A 13878-nucleotide genomic window follows, 5' to 3' on the forward strand; every position below is an offset into this window, starting at 1 on the left:
CTATTGTGTGACTTCCTGAAGGGTGACTCCAGCCACCTGCCTCCCCAGCTCTGCTCCCATCAGCTCACTGCTCCCACAGAAGCTGACCTGCAGTCCCGGTGAGTAGGACTCACACGCGAGGTGGCACTTGGCCTGGGTCTCAAAGAAATCTGGGGGATTTGTCAGACCCAGTTGTGATGGGGAGCCCCTTCTTGGCACAGTGCAGAGCATAAGCAAAGGCCCTGAGGCCCCACAGAGAGGCGCTGGAGTGGAGGGCCTGAGGATGGATGTGACTGGGGCCCATCTGCAGGGTGCTGAGTGCCGAAGGGTTTGGACTGCTTCTGCATTGAGTGGAAACTGTCAGAAAACGTACACGCACAAAAACAACAGGGAATTCCTGCCTGCTGTGGTTTAACAAACTGCAAGGAAGCGCCCTCACCTCTGATAACAACGGCAGCTTGGTGTGGACCGAATGGGTACCTGGTTCACTGTGTGAATGTGAACTCTCATCATTCACTATGTCCTGCTCACAGCTCTGTGAGGGAGGGACTGTCAATCCCAAGTCACAGCTGACCAGTCACACCGTGCAGGGGCAGGGTCCTAAGGGCTGCTGGACCCAGATCCACCCTCATACCTTGGAGAAACTAGGCTGAGCCATTTGAAAATGTGAACAACAGCAGTGTTAACAGACAACAGACCTCATGGCTAGTCCTCACTGGAAAGTGAGACTCGAAAGGCTGAGTTACGGAAACTCCCTCTATTACAAATATTGGTAAACTAAGTTCTTCCTGTGTCCCACACAGCAGAGGAAAGAGCTGTGTCCCACGTCCCGGCCATGACCACAGCTGGCGGGCTCCTGATGAGCTTTGCTAGGTGAGGGGTGTCCGGCTCAAATAAAGACAGCTGACGCTGAGTGTCTCAGGCTTACGACAGACCTCGGTAAAGTGAACACACAAGCTAAGCAGAAGGCATCAGTGCACAGACAATTGTACGGAAAACAAGGGAAGAAAAGGACCTCAGGAAAACAACCTGGGGAAGCAAGCGACACATGACCTGGGCGTCTGTACTTACGACTGCGTCATACACGCCTGCTCTCTGGAACAACAACTACGAGGAGCGGACGCATGCGGGAAAGTGAGAAACGAGAGAGAAAAGAACAGATGCGTGAGTGCGCACAAGACAGAAATGCCACCATGCAAAATTAACGGGGAAAAACTCAACAGAAATAATGTAAAACATTGTTAACGCTTTGAGTTCTGAAATCAAAGAGAAATTAAAGCACATAAGAAACGTAAAGCCAGCATGGAATTCGGAGGAATGCCAAGCTGGTGACACTTGTCTATTAAAATACAGGAATTAAGGAAACACGCATTGACAGAGCAGGGAGCCCTCGATTTGGCAGATCACACGATGCTTTCCCAGTCTTCATGAAGCTAGACTGCCTCCACCGCAGGGAGCAGTGTGACGCACAAACCAGCACCATGCCAGTCTCTGCTGGCTGTGCAGCCTGGCTCTACGTGGTGACCGGGAACACAGCCGCCAACTGCAACCAGGTTCGCATTTGTGTGAATGCTGTTAATCCATCACTGCACACAAGGTTCCAGCAGAGCCCGAGGACCAGAGGCCAGCACACACCTGCTCATGTCATTGTTACAAGTTAGGAAGTGCCCCACCCCACCACCACCATGTCCTTTATGCCAGGTCCTATGAAGGTGAACACCAGCTCGGGGGTGTGCGTGGAGCTGGTGCGCCTGTGGTCCACCGTGGTGGCTGCTGGTGCAGTAGCATCTGTGTTGGCTTCCGTGGCCATGCAGGGCTGCCTGTCCTTCCCCTTCCCGGAATGTCCCTCTGGGGTCTATGCTCCCTCTGTCCCAGTTTAAATGCTCCCTCGACCCACCTTGGGTTATAAAAGTAACACAGGCTTACTGAAGAAAATTAGAAAAGTACAGAGTTCATTCTTAACGTTGATAAGCCACTGTATGTGAAAATCCAAAAGCAATCCAGGTCAGAGTCTACACAGTTTAGTCCTTCCTCTGATGTGACAGTAAACAGGAAGTGGTAGGGAAGAAAATGTACATGTTTGCTGAAGGAGTGTATCTAACAGGAGAGAAGCTTCCACGTTTCATGGAAATAAAAGCAGCAGCAGAAGCTGGTGGCATGCTAGGTCCTGGAAGGTGGGAGCTGGTGGCCCCCAGCCTCCCACCTGCAGAACCCCTCAGGGGGCTCATAGGCTGGCGTCAGCTGGGACATGAGTCTGAGCCTTAGGTCAGCCAGGCTCCACTCTGAAAAATCCCCACACGTGACTCGGGATGCTCCCAGAGGCTGAGAACAACAGGTCAGTGAAGCGAGGGGAGCAGCTCCCTGAGAGTCAGGCTCAGGCGCTCCAGTCACTGGGCCCCAGAATGCTCCTGGGGCACACGCAGGCTGCTCTTCTGCAGAGAAGCTGCAAATCCTTTGATCAGCGTGCCCTTTCAGAAGCAGAGAACGTTTCGGGTCCAAAAGGGACCTTGGAGACATGGGGACCAAGTCGCAGAGAAGTAAGTAACTTGTTCAAAAGAACCTATTGGGGTGTGCATACTGATGACGATCCCATTCTCGCAATAATTTAAAAACATGTCCATGCATGAGTCACACACGGATGGGCGTCCAGAAGCCAGAACCCTACTGAAAGGAGCCACCAGCCTGCCCACAGTGGCCACCTCCAGGCTGGGATTACGGAGATTTGTACTGTTTGAGTCTTTACTTCGTTCTTTGTAGTTCCGAAGATCCCTACAGTCAATGTAGAAATGCGTGATTTTAAGAAAGCAGCTAGAATTTTAGAAAGACAGAAAAGCTAAAAGGTGTTGAGCATTCAGGGAAAAGTCAAGGGGGAAGGGTGCAGAGTCCTGAGTCCTGAGTCCTGAGCGAGAGCTCCTTTACCTGGAGACACCACTCATCAGCATGACTTCTCTCTATCCTGAGAGCAAAACCACTTCCAATTTTCCCAACAGACCACAGTGTTTGCCGGAATTGCAGGTGACAAGTTAGACTGGATGGCTGACCTTGTCTACGGAAAGGGAAGCCTGGAAGAGCCGCGAGGGCTAAGTCACATTTCAGCTCCCTGGGACGCTTGCAAGAGCCCAGCCAGGCAAGGGGAGAGATCAGAAGATACCTGCGCAGATGTTGTGGCTTCGTACCTTCCTTGTGAAGTAGTAATAAGGCACTTCCATCCCCAGGAGACTGTGGGAGGCGGCAGGCCGGGGGAAGCTCTCATGAAGCAGGAAGCCATGCTCTTCGGAAATGAAGAAGGACAGGATCAAAACATCTGCCTAGTAGAGAAAGAAAAGTACTGTTCTGTTGTTTTTTTTTTAACTTACATAAATTTCTGGGGTACAAGTGCCATTTTGCTACATATACTGCGTCACGGTGGAGTCGGGTTCTCTGCTCGGATGATACTATCTTTTATCTGTTCCACCTGGGAAAAACCAACATGTCTACTAGAAGGACGCACCTCGTCCAGTTTGCGACCACTGGACTCTCCCGAGTGACTGTTTTTCTTGCAGCAAAGGCTCATCATTCCCACCCTGAATTGGTGACTGCAACTCAAAAGAGCTTTCATGGTTTAAAAGTTCTCCCCCTTTGGCTGCTTTACTCTGATTTAAACACCAACAGTGATAGGCCAGGTGCGGTGGCTCACACCTGTAATCCCAGCACTTTGGGAGGCTGAGGTGGGTGGATCACTTGAGGTCAGGAGTTTGAGACCATCCCAGTCAACATGGTGAAATCCTGTCTCTACTGAAAACACAAAAATCAGCTGGGCATGGTGGCAGGCGCTTGTAGTCCCAGCTACTCGGGAGGCTGAGGCAGGAGGATAGCTTGAACTTGGGAGGCAGAGGTTGTGTGAGTCGAGATTGCGCCACTGCACTCCAGCCTGGGTGACAGAGTGAGACTCCATCTCAAAATAAATAAATAAATAAAAAATCAACAGTGGCACCACCAACAAAGAGCCTGCTTTTGAGGAACAGGGAACATGCAACACAGAAACCACATGCTCTGTGGGCTGCTGCACAGAAGCAGAACAAGCAACATCAGGACATGTGCCCGTTCCTGCAGCTGCTTTGGACAGGAAACCAGAAGAGGTGAAGGGAAGGCAAAGCCCTTCCTTGCTACCTGGTGTGAGTTTAGCCAAGGGCGCATCATCACAGAGCAGACAAAGAGTCCTAGGATCAAACTGCCAGGAGACCGCCCTGCCACACCTTCATCTTCCCCAGGTGCCAGCCCACCCATTCTCCTGACTGCCCAGGTCACCCCACAGCCTCTGTCTTGAAGTGGCGCCTCTGGCAATGTCTTCCTCTCCCCACTCTGGTGGTAGAGATGCCACCTGGACATGTCCTCCCACTCAGTGCCTCAGAACCAAGAATGGATTTGCTTCTGAACTCAGGGTAGCAACACTGACTGCAGATAACTCTTTTTTTTTTTCTCCTTTTGAGACGGAGTCTCGCTCTGTCACCCAGGTGGAGTGCAGTGGTGCGATACCGGCTCACTCTGCCTGGGAGGCGGAGGTTGCAGTGAGCTGAGATCCCATCACTGCACTCCAATCTGGGCAACAGAGAGAGACTCAAAAAACAAACAAAACAAACAAACAAACAAAGATTTCTTTCCTAGAGAATCACATGTAGCAGTCAAGACAACAAGAGAACCAAAAAAATGCCATTCAGGTCAGAGTCAGACAGTAAGTGTGGAGCTGGCCCACAGGCATAAACCTCAAAGAGGAGACACCACACACCGTGGCTTCTCTGCATAGCTCAAAACAGACCCAGCAATGGCAACTCCACAGAGGGTGGTGTTGGGGTTACAGTGATGCTGCCGTCAGTGGGAGCCATGAGGCAAATGCTCTACTCCACATGAACGAATTTTCAGGACCCCTTTCCCAGACCCCATGCTAGGAAGACGTTTTAAATTAATTCTTAGTATTCTTTTTTAGAGACGAGGGTCTCAATATGTTGCCCAGGCTGGTCTCGAACTTCTGGGCTCAAGCGATCCCTCCTGCCTTGGCCTCCCACAGCGCTGGGATCACAGGCGTGAGCCACCATGCCCGACCCATGAAGGTTTTCAGTCTGGCAAACGGCCACTGAGCGTGTCTCAACTCCAATACAACAGGCAGGGCGTACCGTAGGGCCAGCGCGCCCATCACGGGGCTGTCCATCTGCAGACTGAGGCTGGGAGCCCAGCGTCTCCTGCACGGCTTCACACACGAACAGCCGGGGCTCGCTCTGGTCCCAGAAGTGGTTCACGGGGACGTAATTTTTCAGTCCCTCATCTGCAAAGAGGTGGCTCCTAAAAGACAAAGGAAGACCCGTCTGAACCCCGAGGAGGGCACTCCTGCTACCAGTCTCCCTCCCACACACATTCCCAAGGCCTCCAGGTGCTGTCCCAGACCACGGAGTCCACACGCTCAGCTCTGGGAGGACCTTTGGGGCCTCACTGCCATGCGCCCTACTGGAACGTGTTCTTAGATTTTAACAGCTGGGCTAAGGGTCCAAGCAAAGCCCGGTTTGAAAGGACCACAGAAAGATGATGCTTTGATTCTGGAGGCCTTATGGGGGGCCCAGAAGAATCCCCAAAGCAAAAGGGACCCTTTTCCTTTTCCAGGACCAGCAGGCCAACCTCGAGGTGGGATGGCATCCCTGGTGGGCGGGGTCGAGGCTTTGGCTCCATAGTCATGCCGGGTTCCCGGTCCCCACCGGTCCCTGTGCTGTGCTGCCCCTTGTACCCAGGTCCCTCCCATCTCTAAAGTTCCATGTTGGATGCGTCCAGAACTCAACAAAATGCTGTGGGGAAACACAATGACGTGCCGGCAGAGGACACACAAGGTCTCGAGAGAGCAGGTGCCCAAGGAGAGGAGGCCTATAAGCCTCATTCACCGCCCCTACAGGGCGTGACGAGCCCAGGCTGCGGAGTGGGACCCTGCCAGGCAGCACGACCCACGGTGGCTACAGAAGGACAGGACCCGGTGCTGCAGAACATGCAGATCCCGCAGGAAGCTGCTGCACCCAACAATGGAGGTACCCTCACAGCCACATCTGGCACCAGTGCAGAGCAGAGCAGAAAGCAGGGCAGAGGAGTGAATGCCATGATCCAGATGAGGCAGCTCTGAGGCCCGCAGAGCCCGGGGACATAAGCTGGTTCCCGTGAGGCGAGACCAGGCTGGCACAGGACAGGAACAGACAGAAGGAAGGGGGCAAGATTTGAATGCCCTCAGAAGCTCCCACAGCTCCCACGGGAAGCCACGCATGGCAGGCGCAGAGTCGAGAGGGAAAAGCATGAATGAAAAGACATTTTGGTATGAGAAAAGCTGCGGACCTGGGTGACGGGCAGTGGGGACTAGAGGAAAGGTTCAAGGAGCAGCCCGAGAACAGTGGCAGCAGGGGGAGAGCTGGCACTTGGCCGAGTCAGGCGTCATCGTCTGAGGCGGGAGAATGGGGCCTGCACTCGGTGAGCTGTGAAGATGCAGAGTTCCACAGGCGGTCACCAGCAGAGGGATGAAATGAGGCCACCAGGTGAAAGAAGGTTCCAGAACTGTATCTGAGGCGGAAGGTGTGTGGGAGAGAGAGGCAGGGGGAATCCAGGGGGGCTGGACAGAAGGGGTGTGTCTGAGGGTGGTCAAGTAATGGAGGAGGGGGAAAAAAAGAGAGAAAACCAGCTCCGAGCTCAGCTGTGTAACTGCTCTGCTCCTCTGTGAGCGTACGCAGGCCCCAGGGTGCCCGTCCTGCTTTCCTGCCCTGCGGGCCTGGCTCACACAGGTCGGCGGGCTCAGCTCCGCAGCCCACTTTTCTTTCGCGCCTCACTTTGTGCAGAATCAACCATGAACTAACTGTAAGTGAACTATCATCAGCACTCAAAGTTCTCCAAACGCGCACTCAGTCACAGAAGGAACTCCAGATATAGTGAACACAGACAACTATTCTCCCTAGAAGTACCTTCTTTAAACAGGCAAGTGCCCCCAACATCAGAGGTGCGGATGCCCCCCAACATCAGAGACGTAGATGGGTCTGAGGCCACCCCATTCTCTCCCTGCAGTGACTCATGGGCCACTTCTACAGACGCCCGGCCAGAGCCCTTCCAGAAGTTGCAGTTTCCACTCAGCTAACTCCAGAACCTTCCACCTGGAGGACAGAGACTAAGGACTCAAATCTACCCACTGCCCGAGTGTGCTTCTGTTTTCCTCTTTCTTTTTCGCACTGGTGCCTGCTGGGGCCTTGTGAAGTCTGGCGCGTCCCTTAACGACAACCCGCCCAGAAGCTGAGAAGTAACTGAACATCATTTTTTCCAACAAAATCCTCCTAAACCACAATCTTACTTATCAGTCTCTTGCTCGTTAAAGGACAGTGTCTCTCTCCGATCAATTTGTCCAGTCTTGAAGTCAAAGATGGTCACTGTGTCCATTTCAACATCGTAGAAGCAGATTTTGGAATCGGGGCTATTGTCAGCCTAGAAGAGAAAACCAGAAAGCTCACGGCGCCTGCCCGGACCGGCGGGCTTGCGGACTATGCCAGGGATTGACGCAGCACATGTCAAGAGAAACACACCCAGTGTCACCAAGTCCACAGGCCGCACGGCTTCCAAGCACTAGCATGCTTTCAGCATTCGCAATTTGCTGGTTTTGGTGTTTTTTGAGACAGGGTCTCGCTCTGTTGCCCAGGTTGGAGTGCAGTGGTGAGATCATGGTTCACTGCAGCCTCGAATTCCTGGGCTCAAAAGATCCTTCCCCTCAGCCTTCCAAGTAGCTGGGACTACAGGCATGTGCCACTGTGCCCAGCTAATTTTAAAATATTTTTGTAGGGATGAGGTCTTGCTATGTTGCCCAGACTGGTCTCGAACTCCTGGGCTCAAGTGATCCTCCCACCTCAGCCTCCCTAGCAGCTGGGATTGCAGGTGCGGTGCGCGATAACCGTTCTCGGCTGAAACTCCTTGATTACAGCTGAACTTTTCCACTGTATCCTTCTGCCATGGTCGAGTAGGCCCCTTGCTCCAGCCCCTGCCTCATCCCAGCCCCGTGCTCTCCCCTATGGCACCTCCGGGACCCTGTGCTTGCCCTCTCTTTCAGGTCTTCCCATCAGTGTTAACCCCCTCAGAACGCACCCTCGACCTTTTTGAGGTTCCTGGCTGCCTCCTTCTCCCAGTGGCCCCACCTCCCTGGCGGCACCTGCTCACCTGGCTTCCCAGGCCCCATCTGGGTTCTCAGGGCCACAGTGGCCACCGTTTTTCCTCCTTGGGGACATCCTCTCGCCTGTCCCTGTGCTCCACCTGCAGCCCTGGCCCTCCCTTCTGACCAGGTGTGGGACTGCCCACTAGCTGCCTCCCAGGCACCTGCCCTTCTGCTCATCCACCTTCGCGGCAAACGTTTCCTTTCCTACCTGGCTGCAAGGGTTAGAAATACCTCTGCAGTCCTGTCCTGCCCTACCCCTCGGCCAGCCCATCGCCAAGCCCCACTATGGCTGCTCGAGCCCTCCAGTGGCTGCCACAGGGACCAAATAGGCATCTGCACCCACCAACCCCTTGATCCATCTTCTAGGAACAACCCTCTAGAAATATGATATTGATGTTATCCTCATCCTTCTGCCCTGAGGTCAAAGTCAGCTCCCACCTGCATCAGCCTTGGCCCTGCCCTCCACCACGACTGCAGACCCTCGATGAGGACAGGCTTCGCCAACGCAGGCCTCTGCCGTCTGCCCTATGCTGTCCCCACCTGTCCTCACCTGCTCACTCTTGCCTCAACCTTGGCTGGGCCATCACCCCCTCAGCAGGCCTGGCCCGAGCTCCATGGCAGCGCAATGCTGTGCAGTTCCACACCCTCCAAGCACACATGCCTCCTGCCCTGCTCATCCACAGGTGGTGGGTGGGGTCCTTGTGCATACCTGAGCACCTCTGTGTCCATGGTGCCCAGCAAAGCGTCTGGCCCACAGCAGGAGACCAGTTACGGCCCTTGAACGAGCAAATGAACAAGGGAACTGGCACCAGCAGAAGGGAAGGAACCAGGGAAGGAACCAACTGGCTCCAAACAGCTTGCCATGCCCTGCCACCCCTGCCAGACCCTTCCACGTGGCTGCCACCAGCCCCTCACACACCAACATCACCATGCCTCTCTGAGCAGTGCGCCTGAGAACTCTCTAACAGTCCTGTCCTTCCTCTCATGACAAAGAGAACTGAGTGGGATGAAGGCAGGGATGAAGAGGAAGCAAGCAACTCTCCAATGAGGAAACGACTGTTCCGACGAAGGGAGACTTGGAGAAAGGCAGCGGACAGAAGGTGGCAGGTGGGGGAGGGACAGAGGCTGGGTGAGGACCATGCTGGGGAGGTCCCCAGAGAAGGTGGGAGGGAGAGACACGGGGAGAGGAGGGAAGGAGGGTGGGGCTGAACAGAACATGGGACAGGAAGATCCACACAGGAGGAGAGAGGCACGAGCAGGCAGGAGGCCCGGCCTGGGAGGATAGCAGTGAGGAGGCGGCGTGGGCGAGTGGACGAGGGGCAGCCTCACCTTGCTCGGGAGGATACTGATGGTGCTCCCGCTGCTGCTGCACCGCAGAGAAGCGATGCCCCCCGCCCCGGGGACCAGCTCCGCCAGGCTCCTGCAGCTGCAGTGTGCTTTGGCCTCTCTGCAGGGAGGAAGAGGGACCTCAGTGCCAGCCAGAGGCCCAGTTTCCCATTCTCCGCCCGCCCTGAAACCTCAGGTCACGGGCTGACTGCTGCACAGCTCCTCGGCTGCTTCTCACCCTGGGTGGTACGTGTGCACCATGAGGTGGAGCAAACGCAAAACACAGGGTGAGTTCTTCCACCTCAGGTACTCTTACGAACAAATATGAATATGAGTGCTTCATCCCCTTCCTCTTGTTCAAGTAGCTTATTAAAAATGCTGTTCTAGGCTGGGCGTGGTGGCTCATGCCTATAACCTCAGCACTTTGGGAGGCTGAGGGAGGCGGATTACTTGAGGATTGAACCCAGGAGGCGGAGGTTGCAGTGAACCGAGATCATGCCACTGTACTCCAGCCCGGGCGACAGAGTGAGACTCCATCTCAAAAACAAAAAACAAAAAACAAAAAACAAAACAACGCTGCTGTAAACTGTTCTATACCTGGAGTTTGTGCCTTATGCTCTGTTTTGGCGATTTTTCATAGCACATGGAGACTGCTTCATTACCCTCTGTGACAGCTGCACAGTTTCCCATCATAGGGACACACTGAGCTAGTTAACTCGTCCCCTGCAAATGACATTAAGTTGTTTCTAGTTTGTTGCTGACATAATCAATATAAAGTATATAGTGGTAGTTCATTGTTATTTTTAAAAATTTTATTTACATGTCCTCAGTTCTTCCCTAATGTCTCCTTCCTGTCCCAGGATCCCATCCCAGATTCCATGTGACACTCAGTGGCCGTGGCCACATAGGTGTCTCTCAGTCGTAAGTTTCTCAGATTCCCTTGTGTCTGAGGAGTGCTGGTCAGGGTCACTGCAGGCCACCCTCCACTGGGATCTGCCTGGTGCTCCTCTCACTAGACTGCGGCTCTGGGTGCTTGGGAGGATGACACAGAGGTGAGGTGCCCCTTGCATCAGGTCATGTCAGGGGTAGATGCTGTCTACCACTGTTGATGTTGACCTGGTCACCTGGCAGGGGAGTCTGTCAGTTTCTCCACTGTGGAGTCCTTCCCATCCTGTCCCGTGTCCTCTCCACTGTGGAGACAGCCCGTTCCTATACTGTGCTCTCTGCATGGGACTCACGAAGCACCGGCCACCCTTGAGGAGTGGGGAGTCCTGGCTTGTCCCACTCATGAGGGTGGAGGGGCCACAGAAATCATGTGGAATTCTTTTCTATGGGAGATCTGTCTCTTCTCCCCTGTTTATTGACTTACTCATATCATTCGGACTCACATATATTTATTTTTTTACTTTGGGATATAATTCAATGCTTTTTTTCTTCCTTCCTTCCTTCCTTCCTCCCTCCCTCCTTCCTTCCTTCCTCCCTCCTCCCCTCCCCTTCCCTCCTTCCTCCCTCCTCCCCTCCCCTTCCCTCCCCCGTCCCTTCCTCTTTCCTCCCCTCCCCTTCCCTCCCCCCTCCCTTCCTTTCCTTTCCTTCCTTCTCTCCTTTCTTCCTTTTTCCCTCCCCTCTGCGTCCCTCCCCTTCCTTCTCTCTCTCTCTCTCTCTCTCTCTCTCTCTCTGAGACAGGGTCTCACTCTGTTGCCCAGGCTGTAGTGCAGTGGTGTGATCTTGGCTCACTGCAGCCTTGACCTCCTGGGCTCAAGTGATCCTCCTGCCTCAGCCACTCAAGTAACTGGTACTACAGATGTAAGCCACCATGCCTGGTTAATTTTTTTTCTTTTTTTAGAAATTGGGTTTCACCATGCTGGCCAGGCTGGTCTTGAACTCCTGGGCCTAAGCAACCCACCTCTCTCAGCCACCCAATGTGCTGGGACTTGCAGGATGAAATGGGCCACCCAGAAAAAATAAATAAATAAATAAATGAAATGCTGGGACTACACGCATGAGCCACTGCATCTGACCTGCTTTATTTATTTTGTTGCTCCAATTATTCCAGCTTTGGCTATTAGGACCTCTTTTGGTGGGTTCTGTGTCTCTGTGACCCCCTACCCTGCCATCTTTATGAAGCTTTTTGGTTTGCTTTGTTTTTAGCACTTCCTCACTTTCGGGCAGCACAGATGCTGCCAGCTCCTTCGTACATTTCCTGCCCTGGTCCTAGAGTCAGCATCTCTCCAAGGTTCCATAGCTCCTTTATTGGAGGATGGTGGTAGAAACCAAGGTCTGGGCACCAGGTATGGCTTCTGGGACAGGGTTGTTGCTTCTAGGCCCTCTCAGCTGACAGCGCGAGGAAATATGTGTGTACCAACGGGTGCATCGACACAGACCTGCGATTCTGTGTATGGAGTCATCCCTACCTACGTGAAGCCAGGCATTTGTTCATGCTGACACCTCTACCTCTGAGCTACTCTCCCAGGGCTTATTCTGGTCCCTCCCCTTGCTAATCTGTAACTCCCACTCCCGCTGTGCGATGCCAGGCTCCTGCCATCTACCCTCCATTTGTTCAACTGTCCAATTCCAGTGCACACGCTTTACAGGATCAGCATTGCTCATCCCAACCCCTGTGGGGAACAGGATTCTTAACTAGAGAGCTGAGCTCCTGTGCAGTTCCTTTGGCCTAAGTGCTGGCCAGGGCCTCCCTCACTCCCAGAGTCACTCAGGTCAGCACTTTTCCCCCATACCCTTTAGTGAAGCTGTTTCATACATTTGTTAACACAGTCAGACTGTTTTGTTACCTTCTGTGTTCCATCCTGGGGTCCTCTAACATTTTAAGTGATTTTTTTTTGAGACAGGGTCTCTCTGTGGCCCAGGCTGGAGTGCAGTGGCACAACCAGGGCTCATAGCAGCCTCAATCTCCACGGCTCAAGCAATCCTCCCACCTCAGTCTCCCAAGTAGGTGGGACTACAGGTACATGCCCCCATGCCCACCTAATTTTTAAAAGTTTTTGTAGAGACAGAGTTTCACTATGTTGCCCAGGTTGGTCTCAAATTCCTGGGCTCAAGCAATCTTCTCGCCTTGGCCTCCCAAAGTGCTGGGAATACAGGTGTGAGCCACCCTGCCCAGCCTGAATGATTTTTTAAACATTTGCATACATTAAGGTTCACACTTTGCACCATAAAGTGCTATGATTTCCAACAGATGTACAATGTCATGCACTCATCATATAGAAGCTTCCCCACCCCCACCACTCCCCGTGCTTCAACTATTCAAGCCTCCCCTCCCCCACACGGCTCCACCACTAGGCAAAGGCTAGGAAGTGAGCCCCAACATGAGGCATTCCAGAGCATGAGTGGCATGTCGGTGTTGAAATGGGCACCTACGGAGTCTTTTGGCTCCTAACTCACTTTCTACCTATCACACTGTCTCCTGACTGATTAAAAACATGTTCCCACTTCTATTTGAAAAAAAAATTTACCTTCGGGAAAGATCAAAGCTTTTAAAGTGAGCCAAGTCTGTCCCTACAACCAGGAAATTCCCACAGACGTCCAAGAAGCATGGGTTCCCCTCAGTCTCCGAGAAAAGGAGGAGTTGTTTGACTGTCCCCTGAGGAAAAGAAAGGAACAAGAAATGGATATATTTCATGTTTGTTACTGAACACTGTGCACAGATAACCTTGTACACTCCACTCACGCACTCACTCAGTGTTTACTGATGGCTCCGAGTGTGCGCAGCACTCTGCTCGATGGTAGTGCTGCAGGGGAAGGACGGGCCCTGTCCTCGGGAGAGCTCTGGTGCCTACAGTCTAGAGGGGAAAACAGACAGCAGAGCGGCTGACAAACAAATATACATGTAATCTCAGCTGAGTGAGTGCCATGTAGGTAAAGAATGGGATCTTAGGAAAGTGCCAGGCATGGAGAGAGGGCGAATACCATCCACTGGGGAGTTCTGCAGGGCCCTGTCTGTGGAGGCGTCATGTGAAAGCCCCAGGAATACTTCATGTGAGTGGTTACCCTGGGGTGAGGAGGTGGGTGAGAGGAAGGATGCTAGTTACATCCTGGGAACGTCCCGCCTGGGAAAAGCCCCTGCGCTGTACACTTAGGCACGACGCACCCACTCTTTCTGTGTGTGTGGGTATTTCAGTGAAATGTTTAAGAAGTCAACCAGGTGGGCAGAGGCCACAGGGGCGTTCCAGGAGGCTGAGGGGAAGAGTGAGATTTCGTTCTAAGTGAAACTGGAAGACTGCAGGATTTTGAGCTGGGAAGTGATTTCGTATCATTTATATTTTCAAAGAATCACCTTGGCCTTTCCAGCACATTAGAAAGCACGCCCCACAGTTGGCACGTTAGAAAGCACGCCCCACAGTCGGCACGTTAGAAACACGCCCCACAGT

The 13878-nt window shown here is 53.2% G+C and overlaps 1 protein-coding gene across 1 annotated transcript in view; it reads right to left on the reverse strand.

Moving 5' to 3' along the window:
• Positions 1–13878, reverse strand: part of IFT140 (intraflagellar transport 140) — a 115834-nt gene that overhangs the window by 52888 nt on the left and 49068 nt on the right. The window contains exons 14-18 of the mRNA XM_011966937.1: positions 12964–13091; positions 9497–9614; positions 7319–7449; positions 5130–5295; positions 3156–3287 (exon numbers count right to left, since the gene is read on the reverse strand). Of these exons, the coding sequence (XP_011822327.1) occupies positions 3156–3287; positions 5130–5295; positions 7319–7449; positions 9497–9614; positions 12964–13091 (675 nt within the window). The remainder of the gene's footprint in view (positions 1–3155; positions 3288–5129; positions 5296–7318; positions 7450–9496; positions 9615–12963; positions 13092–13878) is intronic.

This window comes from Mandrillus leucophaeus, unplaced genomic scaffold, assembly GCF_000951045.1.
Source record: "Mandrillus leucophaeus isolate KB7577 unplaced genomic scaffold, Mleu.le_1.0 Scaffold78, whole genome shotgun sequence".
NCBI lineage: Eukaryota > Metazoa > Chordata > Mammalia > Primates > Cercopithecidae > Mandrillus > Mandrillus leucophaeus.